The 24,665-nt window shown below is 40.3% G+C and overlaps 3 protein-coding genes across 5 annotated transcripts in view; 1 reads left to right on the top strand and 2 right to left on the bottom strand.

Annotated features, from left to right (window-relative positions):
• The first annotated feature begins 368 nt into the window (after window positions 1-368).
• Window positions 369-1,271, top strand: LOC106074183 (uncharacterized). The gene has a single exon (XM_056004345.1). It carries the CDS (start codon window positions 369-371, stop codon window positions 1,269-1,271), a length of 903 nt encoding a protein of 300 aa, XP_055860320.1.
• A 6,290-nt stretch (window positions 1,272-7,561) lies between these two features.
• LOC129921739 (sodium/potassium/calcium exchanger 1-like) lies at window positions 7,562-10,397 on the bottom strand. Its single transcript, XM_056004344.1, has 4 exons — window positions 10,128-10,397; window positions 9,274-9,504; window positions 8,457-8,650; window positions 7,562-7,754 (listed from the first exon to the last, which is right to left on the bottom strand). Exons 1-4 carry the CDS (start codon window positions 10,395-10,397, stop codon window positions 7,562-7,564), a joined length of 888 nt encoding a protein of 295 aa, XP_055860319.1.
• A 1,913-nt stretch (window positions 10,398-12,310) lies between these two features.
• LOC106072964 (exported protein YdbA-like) overlaps window positions 12,311-24,665 on the bottom strand; it is a 56,178-nt gene continuing 43,823 nt past the window's right edge. For 2 of the 3 annotated variants that reach the window (XM_056004100.1, XM_056004101.1), the window contains one exon: window positions 16,136-16,320. In XM_056004100.1, the coding sequence (XP_055860075.1) occupies window positions 16,212-16,320 (109 nt within the window). In that variant the 3' untranslated portion in view covers window positions 16,136-16,211. Of the gene's footprint in view, window positions 16,321-24,665 lie in introns of all 3 variants that reach the window. The other variant, XM_056004099.1, reaches the window with a different exon arrangement.

Genomic DNA, 24,665 nt, shown 5'->3' with positions numbered 1-24,665 from the left:
AAGTAAATTATCAAAGCAAATTATGAATGGATGGCCTCAAAGAAAACAAGATTTAGACAACAGGGTAAAACCATATTTTGATTTTGCTGATACTTTGGGACTTAGTAATGGAGTAATTTTGAAAGGAGAAAGGGTAGTCATACCTTTCAGTATGCGTCAAGAAATGAAGAAAAACCTGCACACAGGACACATTGCATATGATGGAATGATGAGGAGGGCCCGACAGACGATATTCTGGCCAGGCATGGCTGATGAAATAAAACAGATGGCAGAGACATGCACTGCTTGTCAAGAAAGGAAACCTATGAACCAGAGAGAAACATCATGATGAAGGAAATGTACCATGGGAAAAAGTTGGAGCTGACCTGATGGAAGTGGATGGAAGACAGTATCTAATTACTGTTGACTATTACTCTAATTTTATTGAGTATGATTATCTTTCAACAACAACATCACAAGATATGATTAGAAAATTGAAAGGACAATTTGCTCGTTTTGGTGTTCCAAAAATGTTAATAACAGATGGCGGTCCACAATTTAGTTCAAATGAGTTTTTGAGATTCACAAGACGATGGAACATCAATCACATCAGATCAGATCCTGGTTATCCGAGAACAAATGGCAAGGCGGAAGCTGCTGTAAAGATAATGAAGAATTTAATACTGAAAACTAAACATAATGGTGATGATCCATATGAAGCTTTACTGGAACTCAGAAATACACCTCGGCAATGTACTGGATTTAGCCCAGCTGAAATGTGCCTCAAAAGAAGTCCTCGGACATTGATTCCCAGCACTTCAAAGTGTTTAAGTGAACATGTTGTAGCTGAGAGGAAAGAGAATTACAAACGACAAGTAAAAAGACAATATGATAAGCAAGCTCGGGATTTACCAAAACTCCATCTAGGGCAAACTATTTATTACCAAAACCCAGGTCAAACAGGATGGTATCCGGGAATAATCAGGGAACATCCATCTCCAAGATCTTATAAAATCAAGGGATATAATGGAGGATTCTACATACGCAACAGATATCATATTAGGCCAAGGAAAACGATTTTGAAAGACACTGATGTCTATGATGGGAATGTCTTGGATGATGATGATGATAAGGGGAGGCCAGATTTTTCTGGTAACTGTTCTCAACATGCAGCACAGTCTGGAGTAGTTTCTCATGTACCAGACAATAATTGTGATAGAAACATGCCAGCAAGAACTAGCACTCGAGAAACAAATAGACCTGTGTGGCATAGGGATTATGATATGTACTAAGAATTTTTATGACAATATTAATATGCATATTAATGTGTCACACTCTCAATTGAACTTTATTTTTATTTTAAGTTGTTACAATATTTATAAAATAAGATGAGCCATTAATGTTTGTTATTTTAATTGCAAATATTTCTGATATGTATTTTGTTAGCTATAGAAAGGGAAGGATGTTGATGTGTGTTTTATATAGGTTGCACCAATCGGTGTTTGGGAGTAACATCCCTTGTAACTGTTGTTGTCAACCAATATGGCGTTAGATTAAACAGCTGATTTCATGTCTTATAAGTTCTATCCAGAGTCTTGTTATTATTCGTTCATAATAATCAATAGTTCCTATTTGATTTATAGAAATTTCTTTTAATAAACCCTAATGCTTTGTTTGATTTTTTGTTAGCTTCATCAATATGGAGATTCCATGACAGTTTTTCATTTATTATAACACCTAGGTATTTTGCGTTTTTAGTCTGTGTTACTGGTTTACTATGAATAAGATAAGTGGAATTAATTTGTTTTAGTTTTTTTGTTACTCTTAATAACTGACATTTTTCTGGGTGGAAAGACATGCTCCAATTTGATTCCCATTTCTGTAATTCATCTAATTCTCTTTGTAAAATTTCTGTATCTTGTGTTGTTTTTATTGTTCTATATATTATGCAATCGTCTGCAAATAATCTGACTTTTGTTCCTGAAGTAATGCAATTTGGTAAATCATTTATGTAAATTAAAAATAGTAGTGGACCCAAGACTCCCTGAAGGCATTCCAGGCTGAAGTCCAAGGACCGGTCTGCAACTACCACGGGAGTAAGCCCACCGCGTGGCATCCTTATATTCCTCACACTAGCGCCTGCCTACCTGTAGGGCACCAGCAACTGGCTACAACACAACGGAGCTTCAACTTATCCAACCCCGAAGGAGAACCTTGCATAACAGATAAGTGAGAGACAGCCAAATAAGCAAACCATACACGAATCTTTATGAACAACATCCCAGTGATGATATTATCTTAAACGTTATCATAAAATCCTAAATCATTCTGTACATCCCCCCACTCACTGATTGTATTTCTTCTTAATTTATCTTTATTAAATACTTGTTCTTCCACAAAATCAATAAGCTTTGCGTTTTGCTTGTGCCTGTCTATGTGCCTATATAACATCAACCAAATATTTACCACGTTGTGGCTCTAAGACTTTACCCCTAGGAGTCGCAGGCCATCGTCCCCATCGGGAAGTGCAAACGAACCGATCGGCGGACTTATTCCACCACACCACAGTTAAAACATAAGCAGCATATAGTATTGACAGTATCTATTTAAATTAGCATCTCCACAGTTAAAACATAAGCAGCATATAGTATTGACAGTATTTATTTAAATTAGCATCACCCAGTTAAAACACAAGCAGCATATAGTATTTACAGTATTTATTTAAATTAGCATCACCCATTTATATCACAAGCAGCATATAGTATTTACAGTATTTATTTATATAACTCCATCCACTATGAATAACGTTTCCATTCTTAAATCACACATTCGCACCATTCCATTTTCACACTACGATATGTCTCTTCGATAGACATACATATACTATATCTAGACTGGACATGGAGATTTTTTAACACTACAAAAAATGTCGTGTAAATTTTTTAGAAAGTTGGATCAAGGCGTTGTTTTGTAAAGTAGTTAAAAGAAGTAAAAGCTATTTTTTTCAACCCTAACCTATGTAACAATAATTTAATTTTTAGATCTAGATCTAGTAAATGAACAGCAAAAATAAGAGTACTCTCGTCTCATAATTATTATTTTGCAATTTTTAGATACATAATCTTCTTTATCAAAAGACTGAATGGAACACTAAACTGTGATTTTTTTTATTATTTTTTTTGCATTTTTGATAATCAATTACTAGATCTAGATCTAAAAAATAAAATTGTATATTACATAGGTTAGGTTTAAAAAAAAACAACTTGACTTCTTTAAACTACTTGACAAAACAACGCCTTGATCCAACTTTCTACACAATGTTCACGAGCGATCAGTCGCGGATAAGAATTTATTTCCTGTTTCCAGTCTAGATATAATATATAAGTCTATGGTCTCTTCTTTCTGCTCGTATTCGCACCATTCCATTTTCACACTACGATATGTTTCTTCTTTCTGCACGCATTCGCACTATTCCATTTTCACACTACGATATGTCTCTTCCATAGCAGTGGCGTAACTAAGGGGTGGGGGAGGGGGGGGGAGAAATTTAAAATCCCCCCGGGCCCCCACCTAGGGGGGGCTAGGGGGGGGCCCCCAAATGGGTGTCCGAAATTTATTTGTAAATACATAAATTAATATATTTGATTGAAAAATAGTGTCAACGGGTGTCTTTTTTTTTTCAACATTTATGGATTAAAAATTTATCACAAAGACTAAACCTAGATCTAGGTCTATCAGTACGTTGATTTGTTGACATTTTACAAATATTTTTTCCCACAGAGATCAAAGTTTTTTTTAAAGTTAGTTTTACATTTTAAACTTTGTTGCCACGAATAAAACTGCATGATATACAGCGAATTCCAGGTATCTTGTTACCTTTACTAATAATATATCTAAATGGCGAGTATTTTATGGCTACACTAATTAACCTTGAAGCAAAATTTACAGAATCGAGTATAACAGATCTAAAAGTTATTCTTAATAATGCAAGAATAGTCCATTATTCGGGTTTGGCGTCTCTCGAGTTATTACCCCTCTTTTCATTTTTCCTCAATCCAACGGAAACTCTCTTTTTATTTCCATCTAATCCTTTTGCTTTCGCACAAAACATAAACAACAAACAATGACGTAATATCATATAACATTAGCACATCCTTCCTTTTGAAGTTATTATCACACCCTTCCTCTTAAAGTTCTTAAGAGTGATATCTACTAACCGGACCGGCCATAGCATTTGCGGGGCCCTATGCGAAACGGATCGCACGGGGCCTAGTCTGGGTAGGGATGAGCATAATGTCAATATTATTTTTTTTTGAATTAGAAAATAGGCCTACTTTCGTCTTTGCAATACATTTTTATCAAATGAAATGGCCACTTTTTATTTATAGGCACCCCAAAATGTCTATTTCGTCTATTCTTCAGGAGATTTGAATAAATTCAATAAATTCATGAGATTTCCTGGAGGCCCTGGAAAATCAGGTCACGAAAACCCTGTTATTTTATATATGTTATAATGGTTTAATTTAATAATGTACACTTAGAATTAGCGCGTGTCCTATGAAAGCGCGGGGCCCACTGCGACCGCATAGGCTGCAGTGGAGTAAGGCCGGCCCTGTCTTCTAGGAACTTTAACAATTCGTCCACTTCTGGTTGTCTTGACTGGCACAACAAATTCTCTAGACGTTGGTCTATAACTGTCTGTTTCGTTTGTTCCAACAGTTTGCAGTTCATTTTATGACAACTGCTTTCTGCCATGTTTGACCTAGACGAACTCTCTGACAGAATAATCTTTAGGTAGTCTTGCTTTTGCATTGTATTTCACTTTGCTTTTCATCTGTCGTTCGTTGAGTAATGTCTCTGCATTTTCAGCTACCGATGGTTTCAATAGTTTGGGATCAGTTGGAATGATTCCCTGAGTCTTCTTCTCGTCATCAGTTGTGATGGTGAATACGGCAGTCCACTTATCGGAGTATTTCTATACTCGAGCATAACGAGATATGGATCTTTCCCACTTTTGTATGCTCTGAATCCTTTTGCTTGCGCACAAAGCATAAACAACCAACAATGACGTAATACCATATAATATTAGGACAGAATCTTCTTCATACAGTGGAAAATTAAGATTTTTTTGCCTATCTTGAATTCTGGTCAAAGCTCTTGCTCCCAATTTATATTGTTCAGAAGAAACTACAAAAGTCTGGACTGCATATACGGGAAGCTGCTAAAGAAATTAGTACCCTTTCATGCTTTCTGCAAAATGATGAGAAACTGACAAAAACCCAATCCATCAAAAAAAGCAAAAGAAGGTATTGAATACTATGTATTCCCTGTAATCCCTGTGGGAAGCGTGGTCGAAAGGCTAAGTGCGCTTGAACTTGGCTTGTCTTGGCTACCTAGAATGGGGCTCAAGGTTCGACACCCGACTCGGCAGAGTTGCTTTTACTGAGCGCCTAAAGGCAGCACGGAAAACCAACTCCTTGATACCCCCCCCCCCACTGGTCCACAAATGAGATTGGACCATGAGCTCAGAGCATGCTATAAGCATGAAAGTAACGCTATATAAAAGCTATAATAATAATAGTAATCAAAACAACCAGAAGAAAGAAAAGACTTGATGAGATGTTGAGTTCTAATGTAGGACTGTCAATAGAACTGCAATTGAAACGTGTTGCGACAGAAGTACTGGACAGATTTCATATGGAGATGAAGGGCAGATTCCAAAGGCTGGAAAGAAAATGTATACCTTTGGGTTTCTTCTTGAACCAAGACACCTGTTAGATGAAGACACGCTTATGATAAACTTTGCTACTTTTCCTGTTTGTATGATGAAATAAATGTCATTGATGCACAAACACTTTTCATCAACAAACCAGTAATACAATCACCAATAGACATGTTGAGGAAACAGGCTTCATATGGTAATTACGAGTGCTCAAACATTGCAACCTCCTCCGAATACCACTAACTCAGGCCACTTCCATTACGTCATGTGAGAGATTATTCTCAAAGCTCAAGTTCATCAAAAACTATCTCAGGAGCACAATAACGCAAGAAAGGCTTATCATGGCTTTAATGTCAGTGAAGTCACAAATACTAGAAAGTATCGATGTAGATGATGTTATAGTTTTCTTTGCTGCACAGAATGTATGACGTAAAGCGAAATCAATTGAGATTTGTCACTTGTGCATTATTCAATTAAGAAAAAATGGTATTATTCATTAAACGAGTCTTAATGATTTTTTTTTTTTAAGTTTACTGATATACTGAACCAATTTGATTTTGGGTTTAAATATTTTTGCGTACATTATCTCAAATATCTCTCCGATTACACGTACCGCCGTATCAACTCTTGCACTGGCCTCTCCGTCTCATTCCCGGATTGCACTGGGTTCAACAGTTCAGGACTGACTTCACACACTAGGCTCGTTGTGTCGGACTCGATCGCAGACCAAGATCAAGACGCCAGTCTTCTCAACTGTACTTGACAGTACTCCGCACTGAACTGTTGTAATGCTCCGTACAGAACCACACCGTTGAACTGTGCTGTAGTCGACCGTGTTTTGAACCCCTGCCGTGAACCTTCTCTCGTGAACCTTGCTGTATTGAGCCCCTTTTCTCAACCGTCTTGTCTGCGACACCTCCGCTCTTATATAGGGTCCCTACTGGCCTTCTAGAACCGGACAGAACGCCGCTCGACGTTTCTGGGTCGTCAGGTGACTACAACTCTCGTGACGCTTCTGAGCTCTGTTCATGACGCCGATCCTACTCGAACCTTCATGTTGACACTCGTCTCGGCTGACCGTCGTAGCTCGTCACGGTTGACCGCTCGTCTATCGCTGACCTGGGACGATTTGCGTGGGCTGACTACACACACACCTTTACCCCCGTCTGTGCCACCACCAGTTTTATAACAATATCTATCTTCACATTCACTTTCACCTATCCCTTGGTGTGCTGGACCTTTGAGGCACCACACAGGATCTGTCAACCTTCTTTCTCCATTCTTCTCTGTCATATATTCTTTTTGAAAATATTGAAAACTGACTTTTTTTCATGCATGGGTGGACCTCTTCTGATAGAATTTAACACTGATATTCTTCTGAAAATATTGAAACCTTCCTTTTTTCCTACCTTTTTCTACCTTAGTGGATCACTTCGGGGGCCGATTCTGAGTTTGTGTTTCCACACAAACTGTCTTTATAACCTTGTTTTAGTATAAATGTTCTTTGTTGATGAATTCCAAAATAGAAGTTCTTATCTTTTACTTTATGGTCATGCAGAGTTATATACAAGTTTAGTTATATATTCTTATCTGATGTTTTGTTACGTTTATAAAACCTAAAGATTTGATTATTTCTCTAAATTAATACATCGATATGAATATTGCTGATGATTTTGTATTTTTAAAAGACGAGGTATTTAATTTTTTTTTTCATTTCTGAATCACATTTTTAACATGCATACTGTTCTATTTTTTTTTAAATTGTTGATTATCATATGCGATTAATCACAAAACTGTTATTGTTGGCTATAACTGTCAAAATCAGCTGCCTATTCGGTTACAGGTCATTTCTTCCCCGGTCTATTCATACCCGGTCACTTCATCCATGGTAATTTCTTCCCCGGTCATTTCATCCACTGTCAGGTCATCCCCGGTCATTTCATGCCCTGTCACTTCATCCCCAAACATTTCATCCCAGATTTTATCATTCCCTGTCACTTTATCCCCTGTCATTTCATCCCCTGTCATTTCATCACCTGTCACTTTATCCCCTCTCACTTCATCCCCGGTCATTTCATCCCCGGTCTCTTCATCCCCTGTCACTTCATCCCCGGTCATTTCTTCCCAGGTCTCTTCATCCCCTGTAACTTTATCCTCGGTCATTTCGTCCCAGGTCTCTTCATCCCCTGCCACTTCATCCCCTGCCACTTCATCCCCTGCCACGTCATCCCCTGCCACTTCATCCCCTGTCATTTCTTACCCTGTCACTTCATCCCCTGTCATTTCATCCCCTGTCACTTTATCCCCGGTCACTTGATCCACTGTCATCTCATCCTCCGTCACTTCCTCTCCGGTAATTTCATCCCAGATCACTTCATCTCCGAACATTTTATCTCCGGTCACTTCATCCCCTGCCACTTCATCCCCTGCCACTTCATCTCCTGCCACTTCATCCCCTGCCACTTCATCCCCTGTCACTTCATCCCCTGCCACTTCATCCCCGGTCATTTCATCCCAGGTCTCTTCATCCCCTGTCACTTCATCCCCGATCTCTTCACCCCCTGTCACTTCATTCCCTGCCACTTCATCTCCTGCCACTTCATCCCCTGCCACTTCATCCCCTGCCACTTCATCCCCGGTCATTTCATCCCAGGTCTCTTCATCCCCTGTCACTTCAACCCCGATCTCTTCATCCCTTGTCACTTCATACCCGGTCATTTCATTCACTGTCACTTCATCCCCGGTCATTTCATGCCCTGTCACTTCATCCCCAATCATTTCATCCAAGATCTTATCATCCCATGTCACTTTATCCCCTGCCACTTCATCCCCGGTTATTTCATACAAGTTCTCTTCATCCCCTGTCACTTCATCCCCGGTCATTTCGTCCCAGGTCTCTTCATCCCCTGTCACTTCATCCCCTGCCACTTTATCCCCTGCCACTTCATCCTATGTCACTTCATCCCCGGTCACTTCATCCCCTGCCACTTTATTCCCGGTCATTTCATCCAGGTCACTTCATCCCCTGCCACTTCATCCCCTGCCACTTCATCCCCTGCCACGTCATCCCCTGTCATTTCATCCCCTGTCACTTTATCCCCGGTCACTTGATCCACTGTAATCTCATCCTCCGTCACTTCCTCTCCGGTAATTTCATCCCAGATCAATTCATCTCCGAACATTTTATCTCCGGTCACTTCATCCCCTGTCACTTCATCCCCTGCCACTTCATCCCCTGCCACTTCATCTCCTGCCACTTCATCCCCTGCCACTTCATCCCCTGTCACTTCATCCCCTGCCACTTCATCCCCGGTCATTTCATCCCAGGTCTCTTCATCCCCTGTCACTTCATCCCCGATCTCTTCATCCCCTGTCACTTCATCCCCTGCCACTTCATCTCCTTCCACTTCATCCCCTGCCACTTCATCCCCTGCCACTTCATCCCCGGTCATTTCATCCCAGGTCTCTTCATCCCCTGTCACTTCAACCCCGATCTCTTCATCCCTTGTCACTTCATACCCGGTCATTTCATTCACTGTCACTTCATCCCCGGTCATTTCATGCCCTGTCACTTCATCCCCAATCATTTCATCCCAGATCTTATCATCCCATGTCACTTTATCCCCTGTCACTTCATCCCCGGTTATTTCATACAAGTTCTCTTCATCCCCTGTCACTTCATCCCCCGTCATTTCTTCCCAGGTCTCTGCATCCCCTGTCACTTCATCCCCGGTCATTTCGTCCCAGGTCTCTTCATCCCCTGTCACTTCATCCCCTGCCACTTTATCCCCTGCCACTTCATCCTATGTCACTTCATCCCCGGTCACTTCATCCCCTGCCACTTTATTCCCGGTCATTTCATCCAGGTCACTTCATCCCCTGCCACTTCATCCCCTGCCACTTCATCTCCTGCCACGTCATCCCCTGTCATTTCATCCCCTGTCACTTTATCCCCGGTCACTTGATCCACTGTAATCTCATCCTCCGTCACTTCCTCTCCGGTAATTTCATCCCAGATCACTTCATCTCCGAACATTTTATCTCCGGTCACTTCATCCCCTGTCACTTCATCCCCTGCCACTTCATCCCCTGCCACTTCATCTCCTGCCACTTCATCCCCTGCCACTTCATCCCCTGTCACTTCATCCCCTGCCACTTCATCCCCGGTCATTTCATCCCAGGTCTCTTCATCCCCTGTCACTTCATCCCCGATCTCTTCATCCCCTGTCACTTCATCCCCTGCCACTTCATCTCCTGCCACTTCATCCCCTGCCACTTCATCCCCTGCCACTTCATCCCCGGTCATTTCATCCCAGGTCTCTTCATCCCCTGTCACTTCAACCCCGATCTCTTCATCCCTTGTCACTTCATACCCGGTCATTTCATTCACTGTCACTTCATCCCCGGTCATTTCATGCCCTGTCACTTCATCCCCAATCATTTCATCCCAGATCTTATCATCCCATGTCACTTTATCCCCTGTCACTTCATCCCCGGTTATTTCATACAAGTTCTCTTCATCCCCTGTCACTTCATCCCCCGTCATTTCTTCCCAGGTCTCTGCATCCCCTGTCACTTCATCCCCGGTCATTTCGTCCCAGGTCTCTTCATCCCCTGTCACTTCATCCCCTGCCACTTTATCCCCTGCCACTTCATCCTCTGTCACTTCATCCCCGGTCACTTCATCCCCTGCCATTTTATTCTTGGTCATTTCATCCAGGTCACTTCATCCCCTGCCACTTCATCACCTGCCACTTCATCCCCTGCCACGTCATCCCCTGTCATTTCATACCCTGTCACTTCATCCCCTGTCACTTCATCCCCTGTCACTTCATCACTTGTCATTTCATCCCCTGTCACTTTATCCCCGGTAATTTCATCCCAGATCACTTCATCTCCGAACATTTTATCTCCGGTAACTTCATCCCCAGAAACCAGAACAAAAGCACAAACACTAAACATTGTCAGAGGCGAAAGTAGAGCTCCACAAAGGAGACTTATGAAGCTATGCAGGGAAAGTCGAACGAATCCTGTGAGGCCGACCACTCTACTTAAACCAATGAAAAAGAAACACTTCCTTATTCAGAAGGCAGCACTTAACTTGGGAACATGGAATGTCCGCACTTTACTAGAACCAGGTAGATGTGCACAAATTGCCAAGGAAAGGGCCAACTACAAACTACAGATCCTGGGAATAAGTGAAGTTCGATGGAACACATTCGGTGAAACAAAACTGCAATTAGGAGAAACCCTTCTCTTCTCTGAAAAGGAAAAAGAAGATGACTTACATGAAAATGGTGTAGCACTACTACTAAACAAGGAAGCTTTCAAAAGTCTTTTAGAATGGGAACCAGTTTCAGAACGAATAATTAGAGCCAAATTTTTGTCTAAGTTCAAAAATGTTCACATCATTATGTGCTATGCTCCCACCAACCTTGCAAGTTATACTGACAAAAATACATTATATGACCAACTGCAAAGTATAGTTGACAAAATACCTACAAGAGATGTTTTGATCGTCATGGGAGACTTGAATGCCAAAGTGGGAAGTGACAACAGAGAGAGAGAGAGAGAAAAGTATGGGCACCTATGGACTTGGCACCATAAACGGAAATGGAGAAATGTTTGCAGACTTCTGCACATTTAATGAATTAGTGATAGGAGGCAGCATTTTCCCCCACAAAAAATGCCACAAAGTGACATGGGTTTCACCAGACAATAAAACAGAGAATCAAATCGACCACATTACCATACGGCGGAACTGGAGAAGCACATTACTAGATGTACGAAACAGAAGAGGAGCAGATATTGGCTCAGACCACCACCTAGTTGTTGCCAAACTAAAAATGAAGCTGGCCAGCAATAAAACAGAAAGAAACAAAAGGAAAAGATTTGACCTAGACAAGCTCAACAACTCCCAGATTAAAAAGGAATTCCAACTATCCCTTCAAAATAGATTTGCTGTGCTACAACTAGATGAGGCCAAATAAAGCGTCGATAAATCTTGGCAAAATTTCAAAGAAATTATTACTGAAACAAACAATGAAGTACTAAGCCTTAACCCTAAGAAGAAAAAACAGTGGATTAGTGACGAGACATGGAAATTAATCGAGGAAAGGAAATGCGCTAAACAGGCAGTTAACCTAGCAAAAACAAGAAACCACAAGCAACAATCAAAACAAGACTACCAAGCAGTTTCACAGAAAGTCACCAAAATGCTTAGACAAGACAAACGATCATTTTACAATAATCTGGCAGAACAGGCAGAAGAAGCAGCAGGTAAAGAAGATATAAAACAACTATACAAAATCACCAAACCTCTCAGTACCAAAAAGGCTAATTGCAATGTTCCAGTCCGAGACAAATACGAAAAACTACTTTCTTCAATAAATGAACAAATTGAAAGATGGAAAGAATATTTTCAAGAAGTGCTCAATAGACCTAAACCACGAAATCCACCAGATCTAAATGCAGGACCAACACTAGACATAAACATGGAAGAAATAACAAAAGAAGAAATAAGGAATGCACTCAAACAAATGAAGACAGGTAAAGCAGCTGGAATTGACAACATACCACCCGAAGTCCTAAAAGAAGGAGGAAGTGAATGCACAAACTATTCAACAAAATTTGGTTAACAGAAACACCTCCGGGTGAGTGGAAAAAGGGCTTGCTAATAAAAATACCAAAGAGTGGAGATCTATCACAATGTGAGAAATGGCGAGGCATCACTTTGCTGTCAGTACCAAGCAAGATTTTTAGCAGAATCCTACTAAACAGAATAAAGGGAGCATGTGATGAACACCTAAGGGAAGAACAGGCCGGATTCAGAAAAGGGAGATCTTGTGCTGACCAAATAGCTACACTCAGGATAATTTTAGAACAATGTGTCGAATGGCAATCTCCTCTCTATGCAACTTTTGTTGACTTTGAAAAAGCTTTTGATAGCGTCGACAGAGAATCTATCTGGACTGTAATGAGACATTATGGGATCCCCAATAAAATAATAACCATAATCAAGAACCTTTATGATGGTTTCAACTGCCAAGTAACCCACTGTGGCAAGCTGTCAGAGGAATTTCCAGTCACAACAGGAGTCAAACAGGGATGTCTTCTTTCACCACTCCTGTTCCTTCTAGTACTGGATTGGGCCACAAAAGAAGCCTACTCTAACGCAGGGTAAGGAATCCAATGGACTCTCACACAAAATCTGGAAGATCTGGAATTCACTGATGACATAGCCCTATTATCACACAGACTACAAGATATGCAAGAAAAGGTCACAGCTTTAAGCGAAGTAGGAAAAAGAGTAGGCCTCAAAATAAACCACCAAAAAACTAAAGTACTTAAAGTAAACAATAAAAAAAGTGGAGACATAGTATTGGATTCTCAGACAATAGACCAAGTAGAAAATTTTATATACCTTGGGAGTGTAGTCAGTATATCAGGTGGAACAGATGAAGACATTAAACGCCGTATAAATCTAGCACGTCAGACATTTACACAGCTAAAACCAACCTGGAAATCTCCTTACATCTCAAACAAGACTAAACTAAGAATCTTTAACTCTAATGTCAAGGCTGTCCTACTGTATGGTTCTGAAACATGGAGAACAACTGAAGCCACAACAAAAAAAAAATACAGACCTTCATCAACAGATGCCTGAGAAATATCCTAAAAATACACTGGTATGACAAAGTAGAAAACACCAAACTGTGGGAGATGAGTGGACAGAAAAATATAGAAATGCATATCTTAGAGAGGAAGTGGAGATGGATTGGTCACACCCATAGAAAAGATACCAGCAACAGAGCTAGGCAGGCCTTAGAGTGGAACCCCCAAGGAACAAGACGCAGAGGAAGACCAAAAAGAACATGGCGACGCAGTGTACTTGAAGAAGCTGAGAAGACCGGGAAGAGCTGGGACACCATCAAAAAGCTAGCAAGAGACCGTGGAGAGTGGCGTGTTTTGTCGAGGCCCTATGTTCCATGAGGAATTCAAAGAAGTGATGATGATGACTTTATCCCCTGTCACTTCATCCCCTGACACTTCATCCTCTGCCACTTCATCCCCTGCCACTTCATCCCCTGCCACTTCATCCCTTGTCACTTCATTTCCTGCCACTTCATCCCCGGTCATTTCATCCCAGGTCTCTTCATCCCCTGTCACTTCATCCCCGATCTCTTCATCCCATGTCACTTCATCCCCGGTCATTTCATCCCCTGTCACTTCATCCCCTGTCATTTCATCCCCTGTCACTTCATCCCCGGTCATTTCTTCCCAGGTCTCTTCATCCCCTGTAACTTTATCCCCGGTCATTTCTTCCCAGGTCTCTTCATCCCCTGTAACTTTATTCCCGGTCATTTCATCCCAGATCTTATCATCCCCTGACACTTTATCCCCTGTCATTTTATCCCAGGTCTCTTTATCCCCTGCCACTTCATCCCCGGTCATTTCATCCCAGGTCTCTTCATCCCCTGTCACTTCATCTTCGGTCATTTTATCCCCGGTCATGTCATTCTCTGTGACTTCATTCCCAGTCATTTCATCCTAGGTCACTTCATCCCCTGTCTTTTATCTCCGGTCATTTCATCCCCTGTCATTTCATCCCCGGTCTCTTCATCCCTTGTCATTTTATCTCTGGTTATTTCATCCCAGGTAATTTCATCCCCTGTCACTTCATCCCCGGTCTCCTTATCTCCTGTTACTTCATCCCCGGTCTCTTCATCACCTGTTACTTCAACCCCGGTTTTTTCATCCTCTGTCACTTCATACCCTGTCACTTCATCCACGGTTTTTTCATCCTCTGTCACTTCATCCCCGGTCTCTACATCTCCTGTCATTTCATCTTCGGTCATTTCATCTCTTGTTACTTCATCCCCTGTCACTTCATCCCCTGTAATTTCATCTCCGGTAATTTCATCCCCTGTCTCTTCATCCCCTGTCATTTCATCCACGGTCTCTTCATCCCCTGTCACTTCATCCCCTGTCACTTCATCCCAGTTCTCTTAATCCCCTGTCACTTCATCTTCGGTCATTTCACCCCCGTCACTTCATCCCCTCTCACTTCATCCCCTGCCACTTCATCCCTTGTCACTTCATTTCCTGCCACTTCATCCCCGGTCATTTCATCCCAGGTCTCTTCATCCCCTGTCACTTTATCCCCTCTCACTTCATCCCCGGTCATTTCATCCCAGGTCTCTTCATCCAATTCACTTCATCCCTGGTCATTTCATCCCCGGTCATGTCATTCTCTGTCACTTCATTCCCGGTCATTTCATCCCAGGTCACTTTATCCCCTGTCTTTTATCTCCGTTCATTTCATCCTCTGTCTTTTCATCCCCTGTCATTTTATCTCTGGTCATTTCGTCCCCGGTCATTTCATCCCTGTTCTCTTCATCTCCGGTCACTTTATCCCCTGTCTCTTCATCCACGGTCTTTTATCTCCGTTCATTTCATCCTCTGTCATTTCATCCCATGTCATTTTATCTCTGGTCATTTCGTCCCCGGTCATTTCATCCACGTTCTCTTCATCTTCGGTCATTTCACCCCCCGTCACTTCATCCCCTCTCACTTCATCCCAGGTCACTTCATCCCCTGTCACTTCATCTTCGGTCACTTCATCCCGGTCATTTCATTCCCGGTCATTTCATCCCGGTCTCTTCATCCCCTCTCACTTCATCCCCGGTCATTTCATCCCAGGTCTCTTCATCCCCTTCACTTCATCCCTGGTCATTTCATCCCCGGTCATGTTATTCTCTGTCACTTCATTCCCGGTCATTTCATCCCAGGTCACTTTATCCCCTGTCTTTTATCTCCGTTCATTTCATCCTCTGTCATTTCATCCCCTGTCATTTTATCTCTGGTCATTTCGTCCCCGGTCATTTCATCCCCGTTCTCTTCATCCCCCGGTCATTTCATCCCCAGGTCATTTCATCCCCTGTTACTTCATCCCCGGTTTTTTCATCCTCTGTCACTTCATCCAATGTCTCTTCATCCCCTGTCTCCTTATCCCCCTGTCACTTTATCTCCTGTCATTTCTTCCCCTGTCACTTCATCCCCGTTTTTTTCATCCTCTGTCACTTCATACCCGGTCTCTTTATCCCCTATCATTTCGTCCCCGGTCATTTCATACCCGGTCTCTTCATCCCCTGCCACTTCATCTCCTGTCATTTCATACCCGGTCTGTTCATCCCCTGTCACTTCATCCTCTGTCACTTCATCCCTTGTCATTTCATCCCAGGTCTCTTTATCCCCTGTCACTTCATCTTCGTTCACTTCATCCCCGGTCATTTCATCCCAGGTCTCTTCATCCCCTGTCACTTCATCTTCGGTCATTACCTCTTTGTCTATATCTGCAAGCTTATTGTCACCTGTAACTGAAGCCATGCTCATAACATGAACTCCAAAAACAAACCAAAAAGAAACACAAAATAAATTGCATTGACTTTATTTTACTTTAACATTCCTTAAAACATTATAGACAAATATCAGTTCCGAACCTTATACACTAATGGGCTGAAGTTGGCTTCACATGAATGCCCTGTGTTTTTATTTGTTCATACATTTTTGCGGACGAAGAATCACTCTTTGGTTTTATTCCCATTTGAATTTTGGATCTGGTGACAAGAAAGGCAATAAAGAATTCCATAAGTAGTGCAGAGCACGAATGAATCAACAACATCAAGATCCGCTTCATCATAAACACTCAATTTTAATCAGCAGGATGATTTCAAATTAATAAATGTACCTCAAGTTTCTGATAAGGCCTAAATGAGTCTTTGATTTTTGTTTTTAGTTGTTGCTCAATAAAATAAAACACACACACACACACATTCTCTCTCTCTCTCTCTTTCTCTCTCTCTCTCCCTCTCTCTATTTCTCTGGCCTACTGCTCATGACTAAATGTTTCATTCAAACACAGGAACCAGTTTTAGTGAATCTATAACCCTATGTGAACATTTGCAAATCTGTCTCTTTAGGTTTTTAGTAGATTTTTAATGGCCGAAATCCGTAGTCCTACCGCTACTGTCGACTTACTATTGTAGTCATCACTGAAAAGTTGGGTGAACGGTGTCATGATTATATAAAACAAAACCGAAAGGATCTAAATCCTTACTATAGAATAAAGATGTGCTGATATGTCAGCAATTGGCAAATCTTATTTACAATTACACGCCTTCTACGTCTGCTAATTGGATCCTGACTCATAACTCGATCAAACAAAAGTATTTAATCTGTTATTACTTTTCGGGTACATAGAAAATTTAAGCAATTATCACGATCGAAATCACAAAGTTGAAATTTGCCACACAAAAAATAACGATATTTTTATTCGCAATTTCGACCCAATATGTTTTTTAATTAAATCCGACAATTAAATGTCTGTAGTAAAAAATTATAGTTCCTTCCGCTTTAAGCACTTATTAAAATTATTTTGGCTCGTAACTTTCTTTGGTTTCAGTCATCTATATTATAAAGTAGAAAGTAAGTCGTATGTATGTATGTATGTATGTATGTATGTTTGTATGTATGTATGTATGTATGTATGTATGTTTGTATGTATGTTTGTATGTATGTATGTATGTTACAAATAGAAATCAAAACAGTTTAACCAATCTTGATAAAACTTGGCATAAATGTTCCTTGGGAACTAACTTAGACTGTAGTGTATGTATTGTAGCCCTAAAACAAACGTAAGACCCTCAAAAACAAAAGTTTTTCAACTCTATGAAAGTATTATAACTTCATCGATCTAGGCCAGGGGTGGGCAAATTACGGACCGCGGGCCACATACGGCCCGCCGAGGTGGTTTATGCGGCCCGCCGAGCCCTACAGAAATAAGATGTTCCCACAGTAGATAGATATAAAAATGCAAATATAAAAAAAAATATCTATATAAATTATTGAAACTGTCTCATTATAAAAAGTTTTAAGTAAACGAAGATTATGCTTGTTGGCTATACATCAATACACTCTATTCAAGACACAATGTCTGAGTGTTGGGTAGGCTTGGAACACGATGGCAAGTGTAACAACTGATGGAGCTCGATCTTTGACTGCGAATCATAAACTTGAAACAGGAAAGTTTGCACAAAGCTGCATATAATTTAAGCATTAAATTGTTACAACATAAATAGCAATGAAACTTACTAGAGCTAGGGGAGATAACCACGGTTAGTTCTGATTTATGAATAAATAATGCAATGCTACCTTAGCATGGGCAAGGCAAAGGATTAAATTGTTATGTAACTTGAAGGACATTGACTGTGACTTTGTTACCAATATTTCTAATGAAGAGTGGAAGACAAAGTTTCATGTTTTATACAACTGATAGTGCAATTGATTGTTTACATATGAAATGCAAATGAATATTAAATTTTATGGAATACAGTTACCAAATTTCTACAGGCAAGCAAAAAAAAATATTTTTTTTTGGTCATTTTCCTTTGTTGAAAGGTGAAACTATCTTTAGTGAAATGATGAAAAGTACAACACTTATTAAGAGAAGCCGATTCAGCTCCAGAGGACATAACTCCAAGCAAAGAGAAGTTCCAGTCATCACTACCACGGGAGTTTTATGGGTGCCAGAAGCTGTATTTCCACATTTAAAAACCTTTGCTGCTGTGCACACTATTTGGGTACACATACATCAGTTCTTCTTCTTCGTTCTCATTTTACATGTTGAAGGGTTCAGGTCAGTAATCCTATATCTGAGATGAACCGCGTAGTGGTTTCCAGATCAGGCAGTTCTCCAAATAGTCTTTGAAGCGTCTTGTTTGGGTCCCTTGATTTAGTATGCACCATTGAAGGACATGGTCAGCATTCTCTGGTGATGCTCCACAAGGGAAGGCTTCGCTCGTCCCGACATTTAACTTCCGGAACATAAATTGTCTTATTCAGTCAGCAAGCATTTTTTGTGGAAACTAAACAAGTATAATCACTGGTCAGTGCTGACTGACTGTAATTTGAAAGCAGTCACACACATGGGTAACAACTAGTAAGATAGTTTCACAGTTCCGTTGAATTATGCACGAGTGTAAGAAGAAGTAAAATACTGCACATTAAGTAAAACTGTATATTTGTGGGGATATTGCGATGTAAAAAGACAACAGCAATTTATAAAATTTCGTGTTTAAATGAATTAAAAGAAATTCAACACAGCATGCTTATCTTTCTAAGATATATATATGCGGCCCGCCATTACCAAACTTTTTTTATTGCGGCCCTCGATACAAAAATGTTGCCCACACCATATTTACATAAAAAGATCGAAAGGATTTAGATCTAATTTCAGAAACTACAATTTTCGCAGATAGTTTTTTACTTTGACACATGAAAATACAAATTATAGTATATCGATTTCATTATTTAACTCTTTCTCTCGTAATTATCTTCCGTCATCCGACAGAATTATTCATTTTACTCTTTTGTTGTTCACTTCTCTGTTATAATTAAACTTCTAGAACTTTGTCATCAAAATTATATTTTTTTGGTATAGAATTATATAGCAATGCATGTTCTTTTTATATAACACAAATTAATGTTTATAAAACCAGAAAATAATTCCAAATGGTCAAAAAAAAAAAAACAAAAAAAAAAAACAACAACGATGGTATTCTTAATCAGGAGAGAGAGAGTTAATAAAATTAACCTTGAAATTTGTGTTTCAAATGCATTTTTACATAAATTCGTTCCTTATACCTGCTAATTTAGAATTAGACATTACGCGTAATGTTACACATCTCTCTATTCCTAGGTCTAAAACTCTATTTCAACTCTTAGATGATAGAACTTCTTATCGCAAAGAAAGTTTTATAATGAAACACATGAACATATTAATTAGAGTCCATTCATTTCATATTTAATCACATTAACATTCAAATTTGTTTTTCTAAAGCATTTTTACATAGGTCTGCACTCGTTCGCCAATGTTTTCATCGAAATTGAATTCAGGTCGATTAGCTATTTTTAGCTCCATTCATAATATTTTTTATTCATGAATTCATGCATTCGCTTTACTAATAAAATTATTATTTTCTTTTATTGTTTCTGTGACTATATCAGCAATATGCAAGGAAAGACCTGTGGGCAGCGGGTAATATCTGTCGAGTAGACTTATATAATATACTAGACTGGAAACCGGAAATAAATTCTTATCCGCAATTGATCTGTTCACAGACCTATATATATATATATAGATTTTTATGTACACAAACTCTTTTTTCAAGCTCTAGAGGGAGTCGCCCCACCATAGACATAAATAAATATAGACTGGAAAAATAAAGTAACTTCATGTAACTTGAAAACATATATATCTATTGTATTCGGATTTCCGAATTATGAAAAATTGCATAATCTTCACGCTGAGATGTTAAATGTGATAATCATCAAGAAATAGATGGTTGTTGGGTTAATGTGAGGGATTATCCTTAGATCAGTGTGATTATCAAGATTATCCTTAGATCAGTGTGATTATCAAGATTATCCTTAGACCAATGTGATTATAAAATGTGCTTTAGGAATAACACGAAACATCTGTAGGTAAGTGTGTCTGTGTGTGGAGAAATGAGTTCACTTTCATGACATATTCTACTGACTATATAAGAGTAGACAAGTATGATGGTAAGAAATCTTTTTATTTAAAAAGTTGTGTGTCTATTGTTTGTGTGTGTGTATGCGGGGGGGGGGGAGCTACTAGGGGCTAAAAATGCAGACAGACGACAAATCTACAACTGATGGGGGGGGGGCTAAGATGTTTCCTCCCTATTCTTAAATAAGAGTTTTCAATGAGATCAATCGTCACGGCAGGTCTCAACGCTGAGCTGCGACGTCAAAACCCGTGGACAGTGGAGACCAATAGCTCGTTGCCACGTCACAGGTTTCTACATAAAAACAGTGTGTAAACTAAATACAAGATAATTATATTTTGAAAAAGCATAACTGTCTCTCTCTTTCTTTCTCTCTCACTCTCTCTCTGTGTCTTAATCTCTCGCTCTCTCAAACTATCTCTCTCATTCTCTATCTCTCTGTAACTCTCACACACACAAGCTCACTCTCTCCCTCTCTTAGTCTCTCTCTTTCTAACTCTCACATTCTCTATCGCACTCTGTCTCACTCACTCACACACTTTCTCTCACTCTCTCTTTTATTCTCTCTCTAGCCTAACTCTCCCACTCTCTCTCTCTCTCTCTTTCACACACTCTCTCTCTTTCACTCTCCCTCTCACAAAGGGGCTTTAAAAAACATGAAGCAATTCGGCTGTGTGTGTGTGTGAGTGTGTGTGTGTTGTCTCCAACTATTACTTAGCATTTTTTTTTCATCTTTTTTTGTTTGTCAATTAAGATTGTAAAACTAGAATCCTCCATAGGTTCTCGAGTTTCTACTTCGGTTGCTTCCTTACTTATTCTACATAACAACTTCAGTAAAAGTACAGTCATTCATCGGTCCGTCGCATTCGACAGCACTGACAAAAGACTATATTGCACAAGCCTTACTTCACCAATAACAAAACCATGTTACACTTAAAGCATTATTACATTGGATGACAAACAACGACACACACAGTAGAGATCACAACACGAAATATGGCCAGTGAACAGTCTAACAAATGTAAACAAACACTAGGGGCGACAATCAAATAAACAAATTCACGACATTCACCCCACCTTTCAATTTTATGCATATAACGCGACCAAAGGTAGACAAAGCAAAGCAAAGACGAATAAAACATAAACATCTAAATACATCTGCAATACTGGTTAATAGCTAACTGTTTATCAAACACATTTGTCTGTTAAATTTCTATTTTGTTTCTTATAGGTTGTATCGGGTTGAATTTGGTACTATCAGTATCAGTCCTATCAGTATCAGTACTATCAGTATCAGTACCAACAACTTTACTTGCTGATTCGATGGTCGGGGCTTCAACTGAGTTTCTTTCCCCCGATAAGAATGATCTGGTTCTTTGGTAAGCAGGCGTATTCAGAGTAGAGTTCTCTGCGTTGTTTTCTGTTTCGCATTGAAGTGAGGGTGTCGCATTCCTGAGGGAACCGTCTCTCAGCACAGGGGGTCTCACATTCTCTGTGAAACAGTCTTTTTCTTTGGGCGCCAACAATCTTAAAGAAACTGTTTCTTCTCGGCCCGTAGGAGTTCTAATAAGAGCGTATTGAGGGTTGTTGTTCACAAGTTGTACCTCTTCTATTAATGGGCCATACTTAGAGGATCTATTATTTTTTTTAAACAGCACAGGACTAGGAAATGTTAATCACGTTGGTAGGGATGTTCCAGAAGTACTTCTGCGATAGAATCAAAAGAGTCTCTAGTGTGGAGTTTTTTTTCGTCGCCGTGCACAGAAGAGACCAAATTGAGTGCAACGAGTCTTGCAATACTAGTTCCGATTGAGATGTACTCAAATCCCGGGGGTGTAAGCTCAAAATGTAGCTTTCCTAAGACTACTGTTCAGTTTCTCTATTTGACCATTCCCTTCAGGATTATAAAGCGTGGTCCTGCTAGTCGTCACTCTACTTTCGTTAAAATACTTCTGTACTTCAGCAGACATAAAAGAAGTACCTCTGTTGGTATGGACATGGGAGGGTAGCCCCAATAAGGTGAATAACTTTTGTCCCTCTCAATGGCTGCTATTAAAACCTGTGGCCGTGTGACAAGTCAAAAGCTTGCCGTCAGAGTCACTCAAATTTATCACAACATTAATTATTATTTACTATTATTTATTTATTTTATTTTAATTATTTCCCCGTCCTATCCCCAATTTCTTCACCCGCACCACCTTTTCCTCTACAGGCTAGACTTAGTTAAGCACATTGGAGATAGCTATGCCGCGTCCCTTCACTTATCTACCCTTGATCAGGTAACGATAAACACACAGTTTCTTTTGTCTTATCCGCCGGATGTCTGACGGTCGCGGTTGACCCCACCTTGGGTGGAATGCAAACCAATCCCCCCATCCCACGTCTCTCCATAATCAAAGAGATTACTCTGGTCAACACGTAGCGTGACACTCCAAGGTGCGACTCTTGTCGGATTCACCCACGTGTAAGACCATTCTAAGCCTAGGACATTTCCTGTTTCCGCCCACATTCTCCAGGCCTATATATGAAGTAGATTAAATCAAGCCAGACCCTTTCATTTCTCTACCGCTGTCAATCGAGTCTCGACTATATCATTTATTCTTACTCCTAGAGGAATACCTGGTGGTAAGCCGAACTTAATCACAAGTCCCATCTTAATTACTTTGTGAATATTCCTCACTGGATATTATCATGTGCATTATATTATTTCATTTATATTTAATTAGTGCATTGTGTATTTCTCACTGTCGAAAGTAGAAAACATAAACATGGCATATGTATTTATTTATGTATTGCATTAATCTATTAATGCCACGGTGCTCAATTGATCGTTGATGCAACCATGTATATATTTGTACATCTTATTTTATTTCCTTTATCTCGGCTGACCGCCTTGATAATTTGACTAGCACACTAATACTGCGCTTAGAGAATATATATGAATTATCTCCCCCTTTAGTCATTCTACTTTGACGAGAGTTGCTCCCCTTGAACGGACGCTGTCCATTCAAGTGCACTCCATTGTTCTCGGCCGACGGTCGTATGTAAACAAACTGTCATGGTCGCTGACCACCGTCCATTCCCCCCCCCCCCTTTTCTCTTCCCACTTTTGTTGTTCATTTGAGTTTATTATTTCCCCTTTTATGTACATTTTTATATTGCTACAATCAGCCATCTATTTTCCAACTCCCATTTGTCATCATCTCCACCTTGTGCTCTAAAGCAATTTTACCAATCTGACGAATGCACCACAGTCGAGGGCATCGATAAGATGCATGAGAGAAATGTCTAACTTGTCTTTATTTATCCGCAGCCTCCCTCAGGTGTCTGCCTATTTGCTATCGAGAATCACCTATTACCTATGTGCTTAGTGCTATTCAGCACTGCACTTGCCTATTTATCGGATCAATTGCCTACTGCAGTCGTACTTAGTGCTATTCAGCACTGCACTACTGAATATTTGCTATTGAGTATCATCTCCCGCCTACGTGGAACTACTCAACTTTACTACTTGGCGCTATCGGCCTTGCCCGGCTATTCGACAGCCCACCTGTCAACTTATTAGGTGCGACGTCCCTATAGACTCAGATCTGTGCGACATAGCTACGCCAAACCCTCTGCAACTCACTGGACATATCCTGTTAAGTACGCTGCCCACGGCAGATCAGCTCTGCCCGCAGTAACCTTGTGCCCACGGTAGCCGGCCACCCGCCCTACTGTGCCCACTACAGATATCAGAACTTTGGATTGAGACTCCACAAGAAGAGTAACTCCGGCGTCCCTCTACTCGCTAGAGCGCCACCTCCAGCTGCAGAACCTCAAGCCAGGATCACAGCCAGCTGCGACATCAACAGGACAACCAGCTAAGTTCAGAAGACAAAGTGACATACTCTCTTATTAAGTGCAAGAGTGATGATCAAAATTAGTGTCAATTAGAGATAGATGCAAACCCTCCCCCTTCTTATTTTTATATGTAAATATTTATGTAAATAAATATTCTTTATTTTTAACTTTGTATCTTTCTTTCATTGCTTGTCTCGTTGCGTACCTGCTCCCGATTTATATGCTGACGGGTTGGCGTGTGATAGCTTTAAAAATAATCATCCCCTAGACATTAAACGCGCCAAACACACATCACTTTCCCCAGCCTGTCACAGCCCGCCAGGAGGATTTTGAAGGCTTTATTTCTTCTTTCAGTAGTCTCTGAATCTCAGCATTAATAAACTTAGAGTCCTGTAGAGAGTGTCTTAGTTGCCACTGGAGTGCAGTTAGGAGACAAGTTACCATAAAGAGTAGGCGCCTCTACTTTAGCTGGTCTAAGAGTACTTACACACAGAGGTGGTCTCTTTCCACTAAAGGGAATCTGTAGATTC

This window comes from Biomphalaria glabrata, chromosome 11 (assembly GCF_947242115.1).
Source record: "Biomphalaria glabrata chromosome 11, xgBioGlab47.1, whole genome shotgun sequence".
NCBI lineage: Eukaryota > Metazoa > Mollusca > Gastropoda > Planorbidae > Biomphalaria > Biomphalaria glabrata.
This window is presented reverse-complemented; position numbering and strand designations above follow the sequence as displayed.

What these genes read in the sequence shown, in the direction of transcription:
- LOC106074183 (XM_056004345.1), top strand. Translation starts at nt 369, where the DNA reads ATGGAAGTGGATGGAAGACAGTATCTAATTACTGTTGACTATTACTCT.
- LOC129921739 (XM_056004344.1), bottom strand. Translation starts at nt 10,397, where the DNA reads ATGGCAGGGGATGAAGTGACCGGGGATGAAGTGACAGAGGATGAAGTG. An exon ending in ATGAAATGATTGGGGATGAA is followed by an intron (nt 9,505 to 10,127) that starts GTGACAGGGCAT and finishes GAAGTGACATAG; the next exon opens with GATGAAGTGGCAGGGGATAA. An exon ending in ATTGGGGATGAAGTGACAGG is followed by an intron (nt 7,755 to 8,456) that starts GCATGAAATGAC and finishes GGATGAAGTGAG; the next exon opens with AGGGGATAAAGTGACAGGTG.